Here is a 13,530-nt window from a genome sequence, read left to right as displayed (position 1 = left end):
CTCAAGTTTCAGGCTGATAGTCAACGCTTTGACTCCCGCTTTGGCTTTAAATGAAGATTTTACTCTCTGGGTAGAGGGAGACAAGGGCAGGGTGGTATGCAAGAGGGCAGCAAGCATTTGCTGTGCAGCTCAAGGAGTGGGGAGAGGCTGAACCGGAGCCGCTCATAGGTCCTGCGGTGACACTAAGTTGGAACTACGTCCTCAGTCACACAGGAGTTGAAGCACAGATAAATCAGAAAGCAAGTCCAGATGCCGAGGGTGAAAAGGATGCCCAGGCCTGGTATGGAAGTTGCCTGTTATATGGGGAGAAAGTCAGGAGCCTGAGGCAAGGTCAGCTCAGCAGCTGGCAAGGCAGCCTCCACTCCACGGGGGCCTCTAGGCAGCAGTCGCCAGGCTGGGCTAAGCAAGTCCTCCTTCCTGTGCCACGTCCTCTAAGACTGAGTGGATGTGACATGGGGCAGAGCCTGCATAACCATAACCACGGGTGAGATTTGATGGGAATGCACCCCTGAGCACACTGCCTTTGGGAGGACGGGGCACCGGACTGAGATAAGGGGCTTCCATGGGTCTACCTACCGCTGATTGTAGTTGTTCTTTGGGGCACACAACAAACATTTTTCCTGTGGAGGACAGAAACGGCACCAGAAAGATCATTTTTCCCTGGTCCAAGATGGCCAGGCTGCTGGGCACCTCATCAGGTCTTGCTATAGGAAAGGACAGAACAATACAGTTGCACTTGGGAACAGGTGCATCCAGGGTTGAGTCCTACTTGGTCATGGTTTCGGAATCACCCCAGGCCTATAGGGCAAGACCCCAGAGAGGACTCAAGACTAGGGAGGCATCCTGGGGCCAGGAGAGGAGTGGAACCAGTGCTTTACAGCAAGAGGTAAGAGAGTGAGAGAGCCCAGGGGAGGTCGAGGGGAACAGAAACCCAGGGGTGTAACACTGGGGCAGGGGCAGGGAGGGCTTCATTACACAGCAGGTATCACATTGGTGAAGGGAATCCATTGGATCTTTTTTTGGTTGTTGTAGTGCCGTCATCTTTTTGTGAAGGGCAAGTGGTACTCCATCAGCTCCATCCATCTTCTTCTGCCGGATCTGTGGGTCTGTGTCCATCTTTCCTATCAGCCTGAGTTCTTGCTGCTCCTTTGGTCCTCTCCTGAGAGGACTGGGGAGTCAGGGAGGGGCAGAACTGGGGAGATAATTTTCAACAGGAAAGGAGATAACCGGTAGCATGGTTGGCCGTGGAAGGCCTTGACTACAAGCCACTGGGGAAGAGAAACCAAGAGAGCTCCTTGAAGGATCTGGGAGTCCACTGAACCCTGAGGACACTTCGCAAAGCGAAGGGAGGAGATTCTTTAGGGTTGAGGAGAGACGGGTGCAGGTTACACTCACAGCTGGCTATTCTTCTGTATATTTATTAAAACATCCATCTTCTCATCCACATCCTTTTGCATTTCCTTCAAGAGAGAATTCAAAGCTAAAATCATCATCATGAAGGGCTTTTGAAGTCCCTTTTCCTGCCTCACTCTGCAAACCACTCAGAGACCACCACAGCATCTTACTTCCTCAAGACTCCTCACCAGCCCTGGGTAGGGTGGCTCATCAGGATGTGCCTGACACGTGCCACCCCTCCCTGTGACCTCACCCATTCCACAGTGAAGCTGAAGCACAGGCAGAGTCACTGGGGGCTTGTCCAAAGTCTCCATGTGAGTCAGAGGCCAGGATCTATTTTACCTGATCTCACACTTGAATAAAACCCTTATCTGCCTTGGTTCAATGCCTATGCAATCTTCCCCGGTGGGGCAGTGGTTAAGAATCCGCCTGCCAATGCAGGGGACACAGGTTTGAGCCCTGGTCCGGGAAGATCCCACATGCCACAGAGCAACTAAGTCCGTGTGCCACAGCTACTAAGCCTGCGCTCTAGAGCCCATGAGCCACAACTACTGAGCTTGCGAGCTACAGCTACTGAGCCCCACACTCCTGGAGCCTGTGTTCCACAACAAGAGAAGCCACCGCAATGAGAAGCCCACGCACCACAACGAAGAGTAGCCCCCGCTCGCCGCAACTAGAGAAAGCCCGTGCACAGCAGCAAGGACCCAACACAGCCAAAAATGAATAAAGTAAATAAATTTATAAAAAGAAAACAAACCCCATGACCTCCCCCCTAAAGACGTTTCTGACACCAGTGTTTTGACCCCTGCCATGTACGTAGATCCTGTGTATCTGCGTTTGTTCCATATTTTACCCAACTCCTGGCAGAAATGGTCAACGCAAAATAAAGTAGACAGTAGCTCAAATGGCACCTCACATTTATTATTAAGAACTGAAATAATAATAAAATCTTCTTGGCAAATTTTAGATCTGTAAAATTTGACCTGGAAAAATTGGATAGAAATAGTGGTCACAAAGAACTTCTAAGATGGTGACAGTATTAGTGACAATATCTGTTAAGGACAAAAACAGGGTTGGATTGACTATCACAAAATATAAATGAAAAATAATTTGCTTCAAGGAAAACCATTTTAATAAAAAATGAAAGATCTAGGGAGAGTTTACTGATCTGGGGTAGAAAATTGATCAAGGAATTACACCGTCAGGATGGAAATGATTTCCAAAAAATATCTTCTTGAAAAGCATTTTAAAATGTTCGTATACATTTTGAATAAGACATTTGTATTTGTAAATAAAGTCAAATATCCTTGAAGTCAATATTCCTCCGGGTCCAAAATGTCAGAGTCAAAACGTCCCATATTCTTAAAAGTCTCACCATCACTTCAAACTCATCATGTTCCAAACTGACCTCTTCACTTTCTCTTCTAAATTAGCTGCTTCCCAACTAGCCTGTCACTGTCACCACTTTTTTCTAATCGTCCGGATTAAAACTTTGGTGTTATCATGCACGCTTGCCTCTCCTTCATTCTTTATACTGAATCAGTCACCAAGAAGGTTATTTTTCCTTCGCTGCATCTTTCAGATTTACCCTTTTCCTTCTGTTTCTACACTTGGTCCAGCTTTCTTCACCTTGAGCGGAGATGCGGCTTCCAGTTTGATATTCTTGCTCCAGACGGCCCCCACCGACTCCCCCGGCGCCCCCAGGCCACCTTGCAAGCAGCTGCCAGCTCAGCTTTCTGAAGTGCTGCTCCTAGCATGTTCTTTGATTAAGAATCTCCAGGGGCCTCTTACTGCTTCCACGACCAAGTCCCAACCTGTCTGCCTGTCTTTCAGAAGCCTTCATTATCCACCGCCTTTGTGCCCATTCCATTTTATTTCTCACAGTTTCCCCCAGTGATCCCTCTTTTATGACCGATCTCCCCACTGACTGCGAGAAGCTTCGCGTTCATCCTGCTTCCATGCTGTGTGCAAGCTGTTCCCGTGCCCGAAATAGCCTCCTTTGTGCCTTGTGATACCCAGTCCTACCCACTAACAAAACACTTACTGTGTTTGCATTTTGATATAGAAATAAGACATGCCCTTTGCAGAAAATTTGGACAATACAGAGGAATATAAAAGAAAAAATTAATCTCATCACCTTTCAATAACAGCAATTAACCCTTTTGGTATATTTCTTTCCAGTCTTTTTTCTATATATTTACTTACCAATTTCTTTTCACCTGTTGAGGTCAGCCTGTATATATTACTTGCATCTTGCTTTTTTACTTCTCATTAAAAGTATTCTTTCTAAATTCTGTCTCCTATAGTGAATTTTCATTATATAGATGTATCGTACTTCTTTTGGCTATTCCTCTACTTTTGAAAATTGTGGTTGTTTACAATTTTTTGCTATTATAAATAATCCTGTGATGAACTTCTTTTTATATATACCCATGCTGGCATTTCTGATTATTCTCATAGGTTAAATTCTGAGAAGTCAAGGAGTTGATAAGTCATGGAGTTTTGATATTTTTGATACCTATTGTCTAATTCCTTTTTAGTTTTGTACAAACTTGTACTCCAATCAGCAGTACAAGAGCATTCCTATCTTGCTTTATAATTGTCATAAATTACAACTTGGCTTATTTGAATGTGCCAATTATCTAAGTATTGTTTTCATTTGCAGTTATTTGATTACTCATGAGGTAAAACTTGTTAATATATTTATTGCTTTTTAGTAATATTCCCCTCTGTGGATTGTTCACATATACCCTTTGCCCATTTTCCTAGTTGGTTCTTATTGATTTGTGTGAGCTTTGTATGTTACAGATAAAAAGCTTTTTTCTATGTCTATCATATTTGTGGAAAATTATTTCTCCAAAACTGTTGCTTACTTTTTCACTCCGTGTATGGTGCTTTTCTGTTATAATTTTTAATTTTTTTGTATTGTTAAACATTAACAATATTTCCTTTGTGATTTCTTCCATTGTAATTATATTTAGACCATCCAGTTAAATACATTATTTTTATAATTCACTTTATATACTATTTCAGTTTATACTGTTAACTGAGTTAAGCTTTTCCCTTATATAGTCAGGCAATATTCTTTTTTTTAAATTAATCTTTATTGGAGTATAATTGATTTAAAATGTTGTGTTAGTTTTTGCTGTACAGCAAAGTGAATCAGTTATACCTATACATATATCCACTCTTTTAAAAGTTATTTTCCCATATAGGTCATTACAGAGTATTGAGAAGAGTTCCCTGTGCTATACAGTAGGTCCTTATTAGTTATATACTTTATATATAGCAGTGCATAGATGTCAGTCCCAGTCTCCCAAATTATCCCTCCCCCCCACCATTTTCCCCCCTTGGTGTCCATACATTTCTTCTCTACATCTTTCTATTTCTACCCTGCAAACTGGTTCATCTGTAGCATTTTTCTAGGTTTCACATATATGCATTAATATATGATATTTGTTTTTCTCTTTCTGCCTTCACTCTGTATGACAGTCTCTAGATTCATTCATGTCTCTAAAAATGACCCAATTTTGTTCCTTTTTATGGCTGAGTAATATTCCATTGTATATATGTACCACATCTTCTTTACCCATTTGTCTGTCGCTGGGCATTTAGGTTGCTTCCATGACCTGGCTATTGTAAATAGTGCTGCAATGAACACTGGGGTGCATGTGTCTTTTTGAATTATGGTCTTCTCTGGGTATATGCCCAGTAGTGGGATTGCTGTGTCATATGGTAATTCTATTTTTAGTTTTTTAAGGAACCTCCATACTGTTCTCCATAGTGGCTGTATCAATTTACATTCCTACCAAAGGTGCAAGAGGGTTCCTTTTTCTCCACACCTTCTCCAGCATTTGTTGTTTGTAGATCTTCTGATGATGCCCATTCTAATTGGTGTGAGGTGATACCTCATTGTAGTTTTGATTTGCATTTCTCTAATAATTAGTGATGTTGAGCAGCTTTTCATGCGTCTTCTTTGAAGAAATGTCTATTTAGGTCTTCTGCCCATTTTTGGATTGTGTTGTTTGTTTTTTTAAATATTGAGCTGCATGAGCTCTTTATATATTTTGGAGATTAATCCTTTGTCGGTTGATTTGTTTGCAAATATTTTCTCCCATTCTGAGGGTTGTCTTTTCACCTTGTTTGTACTTTCCTTTCCTTTACAAAAGCTTTTAAGTTTCATTAGGTCCCATTTGGTTCTTTTTGTTTTTATTTCCATTACTCTAGGAGGGGGGTCAAAAAAGTTGTTGCTGATATTTATGTCAAAGAGTGTTCTTCCTATGTTTTCCTCTAAGAGTTTTATAGTGTCTGATCTTACATTTAGGTCTCTAATCCATTTTGAGTTTATTTTTGTGCATGGTGTGAGGGAGTGTTCTAATTTCATTCCTTTACATGTAGCTGTCCAGTTTTCCCAGCACCACTTATTGAAGAGACTGTGTTTTCTCCATTGTATATCCTTGCCTACTTTGTCATAGATTAGTTGACCATAGGTGTGTGGGTTTATCTCTGGGCTTTCTATCCTGCTCCATTGATCTATATTTCTGTTTTTGTGCCAGTACCCTATTGTCTTGATTACTGTAGCTTTGTAGTATAGTCAGAATTCAGGGAGTCTGACTCCTCCAGCTCTGTTTTTTTCCCTCAAGACTGCTTTGGCTGTTCGGGGTCTTTTGTGTCTCCATACAAATTTTAAGATTTTTTCTTCTAGTTCTGTAAAAAATGCCATTGGTAATTTGATTGCATTGAATCTGTAGATTGCTTTGGGTAGTATAGTCATTTTCACAATATTGATTCTTCCAACCTAAGAATATGGTATATCTCTCCATCTGTTGGTATCACCTTTAATTTCTTTCATCAGTGTCTTATAGTTTTCTGCATACAGGTCTTTTGTCTCCTTAGGTAGGTTTATTGCTAGGTATGTTATTCTTTTTGTTGCAGTGGTAAATAGGGGTGTTTCCTTAATTTCTCTTTCAGATTTTTCATCATTAGTGTATAGGAATGCAAGAGGTATCTGTGCATTAATTTTGTATCCTGAAACTTTACCAAATTCATTGATTAGCTCTAGTAGTTTTCTGGTGGCATCTTTAGGATTCTCTATGTATAGTATCATGTCATCTGCAAACAGTGACAGTTTTGCTTCTTCTTTTCCAATTTGTATACCTTTTATTTCTTTTTCTTGTCTGATTGCCATGGCTATGACTTCCAAAAGTATGTTGAATAATAGTGGAGAGAGGACATCCTTGTCTTGTTCCTGATCTTAGAGGAAATGCTTTCAGTTTCTCACCATTGAGGATGATGTTTGCTGTGGGTTTGTCATACATGGCCTTTATTATATTGAGGTAGGTTACCTTCTGGAGTGGTTTTATCATAAATGGGTATTGAATTTTGTGCATCTATTTTCTGCATCTATTGAGATGATCATATGGTTTTTCTCCTTCAATTTGTCAATATGGTGTATCACGTTGATTGATTTGCATATATTGAAGAATCCTTGCATCCCTGGGATAAATCCCACTTGATCATGGTATATGATCCTTTTAATGTGTTGTTGGATTCTGTTTCCTAGTGTTTTGTTGAGGAGTTTTGCATCTATATTCATCAGTGATATTGGTCTGTAATTTTCTCTTTTTGTAGTATCTTTCTCTGGTTTTGGTATCAGGGTGATGGTGGCGTCATAGAATGAGTTTGGGAGTGTTCCTTCCTCTGCAATTTTTTGGAAGAGTTTGAGAAGGAAGGGTGTTAGCTCTTCTCTCAATGTTTGATAGAATTCACCTGTGAAGCCATCTGGTCCTGGACTTTTGTTTGTTGGAGGATTTTTAATCCCAGTTTCAATTTCATTACTTGTGAGTGGTCTGTTCATATTTTCTATTTCTTCCTGGCTCAGTCTTTGAAGGTTATACCTTTCTAAGAATCTGTCCATTTCTTCCAGGTTGTCCATTTTATTGGCATAGAGTTGCTTGTAGTAGTCTCTTAGGATGCTTTGTATTTCTGTGGTGTCTGTTATAACTTCTCCTTTTTCATTTATAATTTTATTGATTTGAGTCCTCTCTCTCTTTTTCTTCATGAGTCTGGCTAATGGTTTATCAGTTTTGTTTATCTTCTCAAAGAACCAGCTTTTAGTTTTATTGATGTTTGCTCTTGTTTTCTTTGTTTCTATTTCATTTATTTCTGCTCTGATCTTTATGATTTCTTTCCTTCTGCTAATTTTGGGTTTTGTTTGTTCTTCTTTCTCTAGTTCCTTTAGGTATAAGGTTAGATTGTTTATTTGAGATTGTTCTTGTTTCTTGAGGTAGGCTTGTATTGCTATAAACTTCCCTCTTAGAACTGCTTTTGCTGCATCTCATACATTTTGGATCGTCGTATTTTTGTTGTCATTTGTCTAGGTATTTTTTTATTTCCTCTTTTATTTCTTCAGTGACCTCTTGGTTATTTAGTAACATATTGTTTAGCCTCCATGTGTTTGTGTTTTTTACCCTTTTTTCCCCTGTAATTGATTTCTAATCTCATAGCATTGTGGTCAGAAAAGATGTCGGATATGATTTCAATTTTCTAAAATTTACTGAGGCTTGATTTGTGACCCAAGATGTGATCTATCCTGGAGAATGTTCCATGCGCACTTGAGAAGAAAGTGTATTCTGGTGTTTTTGGATGGAATGTCCTATAAATATCAACTAAATCTATCTGGTCTGTCGTGTTATTTAAACCTTATGTTTCCTTATTTATTTTCATTTTGTATGATCTGTCCATTGGTGTAAGTGAGGTGTCAAAGCCCCCCACTATTATTCTGTTACTGTCGATTTCCTCCTTTACAGCTGTTAGCAGTTTCCTTATGTATTGAGGTGCTCCTATGTTGGGTGCATATATATTTATAACTGTTATATCTTCTTCTTGGATTGATCCCTTGATGATTATGTAGTGTCCTTCCTTGTCTCTTGTAACATTCTTTATTTTATCTATTTATTTTATCTTATTTATTTTAAGTCTATTTTATCTTATATGAGTATTGCTACTCCAGCTTTCTTTTGATTTCCATTTGCATGGAATATCTTTTTCCATCCCCTCACTTTCAGTCTGTATGTGTCCCTAGGTCTGAAGTGGGTCTCTTGTAGACAGCATATATATGGGTCTTGGTTTTGTATCCATTCAGTGAGCCTGTGTCTTTTGGTTGGAGCATTTAATCCATTCACATTTAAGGCAGTTATCGATACATATGTTCCTATGACCATTTTCTTAATTGTTATGGGTTTGTTTTTGCAGGTCCTTTTCTTCTCTTGTGTTTCCCACTTAGAGAAGCTCCTTTAGCATTTGTTGTAGAGCTGGTTTGGTGGTGCTGAATTCTCTTAGCTTTTGCTTGTCTGTAAAACTTTTGATTTCTCCCTCAAATCTGAATGAGATCCTTGCCAGGTAGAGTAATCTTGGTTGTAGGTTCTTCCTTTCCAGCACCTAAATATATCATGCCACTCTCTTCTGGCTTGTAGAGTTTCTGCTGGGAAATCAGCTGTTAACCTTATGGGAGTTCCCTTGTATATTATTTGTCAATTTTCACTTGCTGCTTTCAATAATTTTTCTTTGTCTTTTATTTTTGCCAATTTGATTACTATGTGTTCCGGCGTGTTTCTCCTTGGGTTTATCCTGTATGGGACGCTCTGTGATTCCTGGACTTGGGTGGCTATTTCCTTTCCCATGTTAGGGAAGTTTTCGACTATAATCTCTTCAAATGTTTTCTCTGGTCCTTTCTCTCTCTCTTCTCCTTCTGGGACCCCTATAATGCTAATGCTGTTGCATTTAATTTTGTCTCAGAGGTCTCTTAGTCTGTCTTCATTTCTTTTCATTCTTTTTTCTTTATTCCATTCCGCAGCAGTGAATTCCACCATTCTGTCTTCCATGTCACTTATCTGTTCTTCTGCCTCAGTTATTTTGCTATTGATTCCTTCTAGTGTATTTTTCATTTCAGTTATTGTATTGTTCATCTCTGTTTGTTTGTTCTTTAATTCTTCTAGGTCTTTGTTAAACATTTCTTGTATCATCTTGATTTTTGCCTCCATTCTTTTTTTTTTTTTTTTAAACTTATTTTTCACTGTGTTGGGTCTGTGTTACTGTGCGTGGCTTTCTCTAGTGGCGGCGAGCCGGGGCTGCTCTTCGTTGAGGTTCACAAGCTTCTCACTGCAGTGGCTTCTCTTGTTGCAGAGCACAGGCTCTAGGTGCACAGACTTCAGTAGCTGCAGTGCGTGGGCTCAGTAGTTGTGGCACACGGGCTTAGTTACTCTGCGCAATGTGGGATCATCCCGGACCAGGGATCAAACCCGTGTTCCCTGCACTGGCAGGCGGATTCTTAACCACTGTACCTCCAGGGAAGTCCGCAGACCTCATATTAAGAGGTTCTGATATAATTGCTATGGGGTGCAGCCAGGTGTAAAGAGGAGCTGTTCAAATCCACAGTAAGGTGATTTCAGCACGTAGCCAATGTTAATAACTACTGCTAAAGTGCTAAGGACCTGGTTCTCATCAGGAGCAAGCATCTGAATCACTTAAGAGTTTTCAGCAACTGTGCCCAAACTTGGAGGTTTTTGTTCAGTTCATCTGAGCCAGGGCCTGGGTAAATGGACTTTAGAAATCCTTAGAAGTGATTCTCAGTGCATCCCAGGCAGAGAGGCTGTTACAGGATTATCTATGTTGGCTTCTTCATTTGTCTGGTTATCCTTGGGCTGTAACACCTTAATTTGATTATGAAGTTGGCTTCATTATGATTTTAATATCTGGTAGAAGTAATGCTCCCTTACAACTCTTGAAAAATTTATAAATAAATGCTTTTTTCTATTTATGCTTCTGCATTTGTTGTTCTCAAACTTCTACCTGGGGAACGTGAACAAAACCCCAGGGTGCCAGCCCCATCAACACAGGGCCTGAGCTCTGTTTCCCATATTTGTGCTCCTGGTGATTCTGAAACCCACCAAAGTCTGTAAACTGCTATTCTAGAATCTAGATGATCCTTTTAGTAATTATTGAGTTCAAAAATAATCTTACTGGGCTCTTGGTTAGAGTCACATTAAACTTCCAATGCTGCCTTAAGACTCACCTTAAGGCTCACTTCCTCTAAAAGGACTTTTCTGGTTACCCCAACCCGCATTCATTACTCATTTCTCTAAACCCCTGGTTAGTTGACAACCAGTCATCATTTAGCTTGGTACTTACTTGTTATTTAATTCTTTTTGCAATAGAGTTTGGGTCTCTTATTAAGCTGTAAGCACTTGTAGGGCAGGCTCTGGCATCTCCTTGCATGATTCCTAGTATGGTACTGGCCCATGGAGGGCACTCAGTAAATGCTTACCTTCATAATCTCCACAAATTCCTGGAGTTTTTCAAAATCCTAGTCCATTACATCTTTTATCTAGTGAGGAAGAAAGGCAAAGAGCACATTATTGAATGTGGAGCTGTCTTTCAGGCATTTTAAGCTAAGGGCTGCAGCTGCTCCCCTGGAATGAGCTAGATAAAGATTAAGGAATGCTCTAATAATGGCCTACTAAAGCCATTTTCTTCCCAAGAGTCTGTGAAGGGACTAGGGTGAGTGTATCATCAAGTCAACACCAGCAGCAGCCTTGGCACAGCTTGGATCTGGTCATTGCAAGGCTGCCATGTGGAGCTCAGACCACAGCTTCAATTACACGTTCTTGCTTGAGCATTTCCTTTGTTCATAAATAGGCTATAGGTGATTCCATCAGAGAAACAAGAAGAGGATTCTTGCTCTGCAGCTTGCTCAGGGGAGGAGTATTAGGACAATGGAATTGGTCCCTGACTGCCCCCCAATTCCAGGTCAGCCCCTCTCACTCTGTCACTAAGGTTGTATCTCCCCACCCTTATCAATGAGATATCTTAGAGAGCCCTTATCATTCAAAATTTGGGTTTAAGCATCAAACAAGTAAGAAACAGATAACCTAAGCTGCTGACACTTAAACATTCTAGGGGATGTGGGCTCAGTTGGTTTGATTGCTTTTTCCATGCAATTTCTGATTTTCTTTACTATTCAAAGTTAGGCATTGCATTTTCCTTGAAGCTACACTTTTTCTCCGTTAGCTGAAAAGTCTCATCCTGTTACCTGTTTTATCTCCTCCATTTTTTCCTTGAGCTCTTCCCTCACCTCCCTGAGTTCATTCTGAGAAAATAAAATAGAGAAGGAGTAAAGAAATGTCTTGGATGGAAGGGAAACGGTCAAAAGGAGGAAAGGAAAGATCCTGGGGCATTGCCAAAAGAGGAGCAGAGGGATAGATGCCAGCAGGGAGGAAAGAAAGGATGCTATTAAGAAAATAGGATAGTGGGACACACAGACATCCTGTACCTCCAGATGTGATGCACTTTGAAAAGGTCATACTTTCACTCCTGTGGTGTGACCACCGAAAAATGCATGGCCTAAGTCTAATGGTGAGGAAGCATCAGACAACCCAGATTCAGGGTCATTCTACAAAATAAATGATTTGTCATCAAAAATGACAGTGTCCCAAAAGACAAGGTTGAAGAACTGTTCCAGACGAAAAAAGACTGAAGAGACATGGAAACTAGATGCAAGGTGTGATTCCGGATTGGATCCCAGACCAAAAAAGTTATCTTCTCTTTTGTTATGAAAGACATTAGTGGGATAACGGGTGAAATTAGAATAAGGGCTGTAGGTGAGAACTCTATCAACATTAATTTCCTGCTTTTGATGTTTGGATAATTGTACTGTGGCTGTGTAAGAGAGTGTTCTTGTTTTGAGGAAATATATACCGAAATTTGAGAGAACCACTTGCTCGCAGATGGTTCAGGAAATATATATGTTATATATAGGTGTGTGAATACGAAAGAGAGAAAAAAAACCCAAGATAAAATGCCAACATTTGGGAATCTGGGGGAAGGGTATACTAGAACTCATTGTACCATTTTTTGGAAAACATTCTGTAAGTCTGAAATTATTTTAAAGTAGAGAGAACCAGAAGGAAAGGAGTCACAGGGGCTGGAGCAGAACTGTAGATGCCGGCAGTTCACCTGCTGCAGAAGTTGTTCTGTTGGCCCCACCTGTTCACTGTGCTGATCCAACTTCCTGTCTCCTGGGTCCACACACCTACCTTTAGCTCCTTTGTCCCTCCTGGTTTGGTAAATGGCCCTTCTTGTTTAGCTCCTTTGTAGTCATATGTCTGTTGGTTGGAAACAGAGACACAGAATATTGGAAACTGCAGGTGTGGGAGGGTGAGGCAGGAGGGATGACCCCGAGTTTCTGCTCCTCCCTTTGGGTCAGCGCAGAGGTAACCTGGCCTCACCTGTGTAGGAGTTTCCTCCATCCTTCTCTCCTCTCTGAGCTCATCTCATTCCACTCCCTTCCTGGCCCACTGGGCCTCAGCTTTCTGTCCCCTCCACAGACATACTCATTCCCATCTTAGGGCCTCTGTGCGCACTGCTTTTTCTGCCCACAGCGCTCGTCCTCAGCCCTCCAGGGGGCCGCAGGCTTGTCCTACAGCTCTCAGCTCAGAGGAAGGCCTTCCTCATGCCCTCAACCCCCAGCAAACCCCCCCGGTCACATCTCCCTATTTTAATTCCCTGCATCATAGGTAAAACTGCTGAATTTTTCCTTATTTATTTAGGTAGCTGCTTTGTTCTTTGAGAGCAGAGAGCTTGTCTCTCTCTCAATATATTCGCCAGCATCTGGGACAAGTCTTGGCCACCAGGAACAGCGAATGACCCCTGACTCCAAGTCACCTCCCCATGCGTCTCAGGCCTGGCTGCCGGTATGGCCTCAAACAAGCTTCTTACTCTGATCAGCTCTGGCTTCAATTCCAGGCAAACTGCCTTGTAGTTCTTGTTCTGCAGAGACAGGAGGCTGGGATTCAGGCTGCCAGGCATCAGGACTGGGGAGGACCCTCCACCCACCCAACCCTGCCTGTCCAACTGCGCTTAAGCTCAGGCCCACATACCCCCAGCGCCTGAGCCAAGATAACTCACATTTTCTCATGTTCTACTCCTCTCATGAGTGACACCTGCCTGTTCGGCAGGCAGCCCTCTCCCTGGGGAGCTGGCGGGGGTGAGGGCTGGCGGGTACACTTTAAGATAACTCAAGGAAGCCGTCTAAGTATTTTTTCAGGAGCATTGACTTTGGAGGTAGACAGACAGACT

At 41.3% G+C, this 13,530-nt stretch overlaps 1 protein-coding gene across 1 annotated transcript; it reads right to left on the bottom strand.

Moving 5' to 3' along the window:
* Positions 1-83: 83 nt before the first annotated feature.
* On the bottom strand, positions 84-13,260 carry TEX35 (testis expressed 35). The gene is given in 8 exon segments (XM_032602679.1): positions 84-293; positions 577-620; positions 976-1,168; positions 1,396-1,460; positions 10,721-10,780; positions 11,486-11,542; positions 12,489-12,557; positions 13,171-13,260. Coding segments are annotated over 8 exon segments (639 nt in total). The 3' UTR covers positions 84-232.
* Positions 13,261-13,530: the final 270 nt, after the last annotated feature.

The sequence above is a fragment of the Phocoena sinus genome, chromosome 1, assembly GCF_008692025.1.
Source record: "Phocoena sinus isolate mPhoSin1 chromosome 1, mPhoSin1.pri, whole genome shotgun sequence".
NCBI classification, from domain to species: Eukaryota; Metazoa; Chordata; class Mammalia; order Artiodactyla; family Phocoenidae; genus Phocoena; species Phocoena sinus.
The sequence above is the reverse complement of the archived record's forward strand: the minus strand, read 5'-3'. Positions and strand labels throughout refer to the sequence as shown.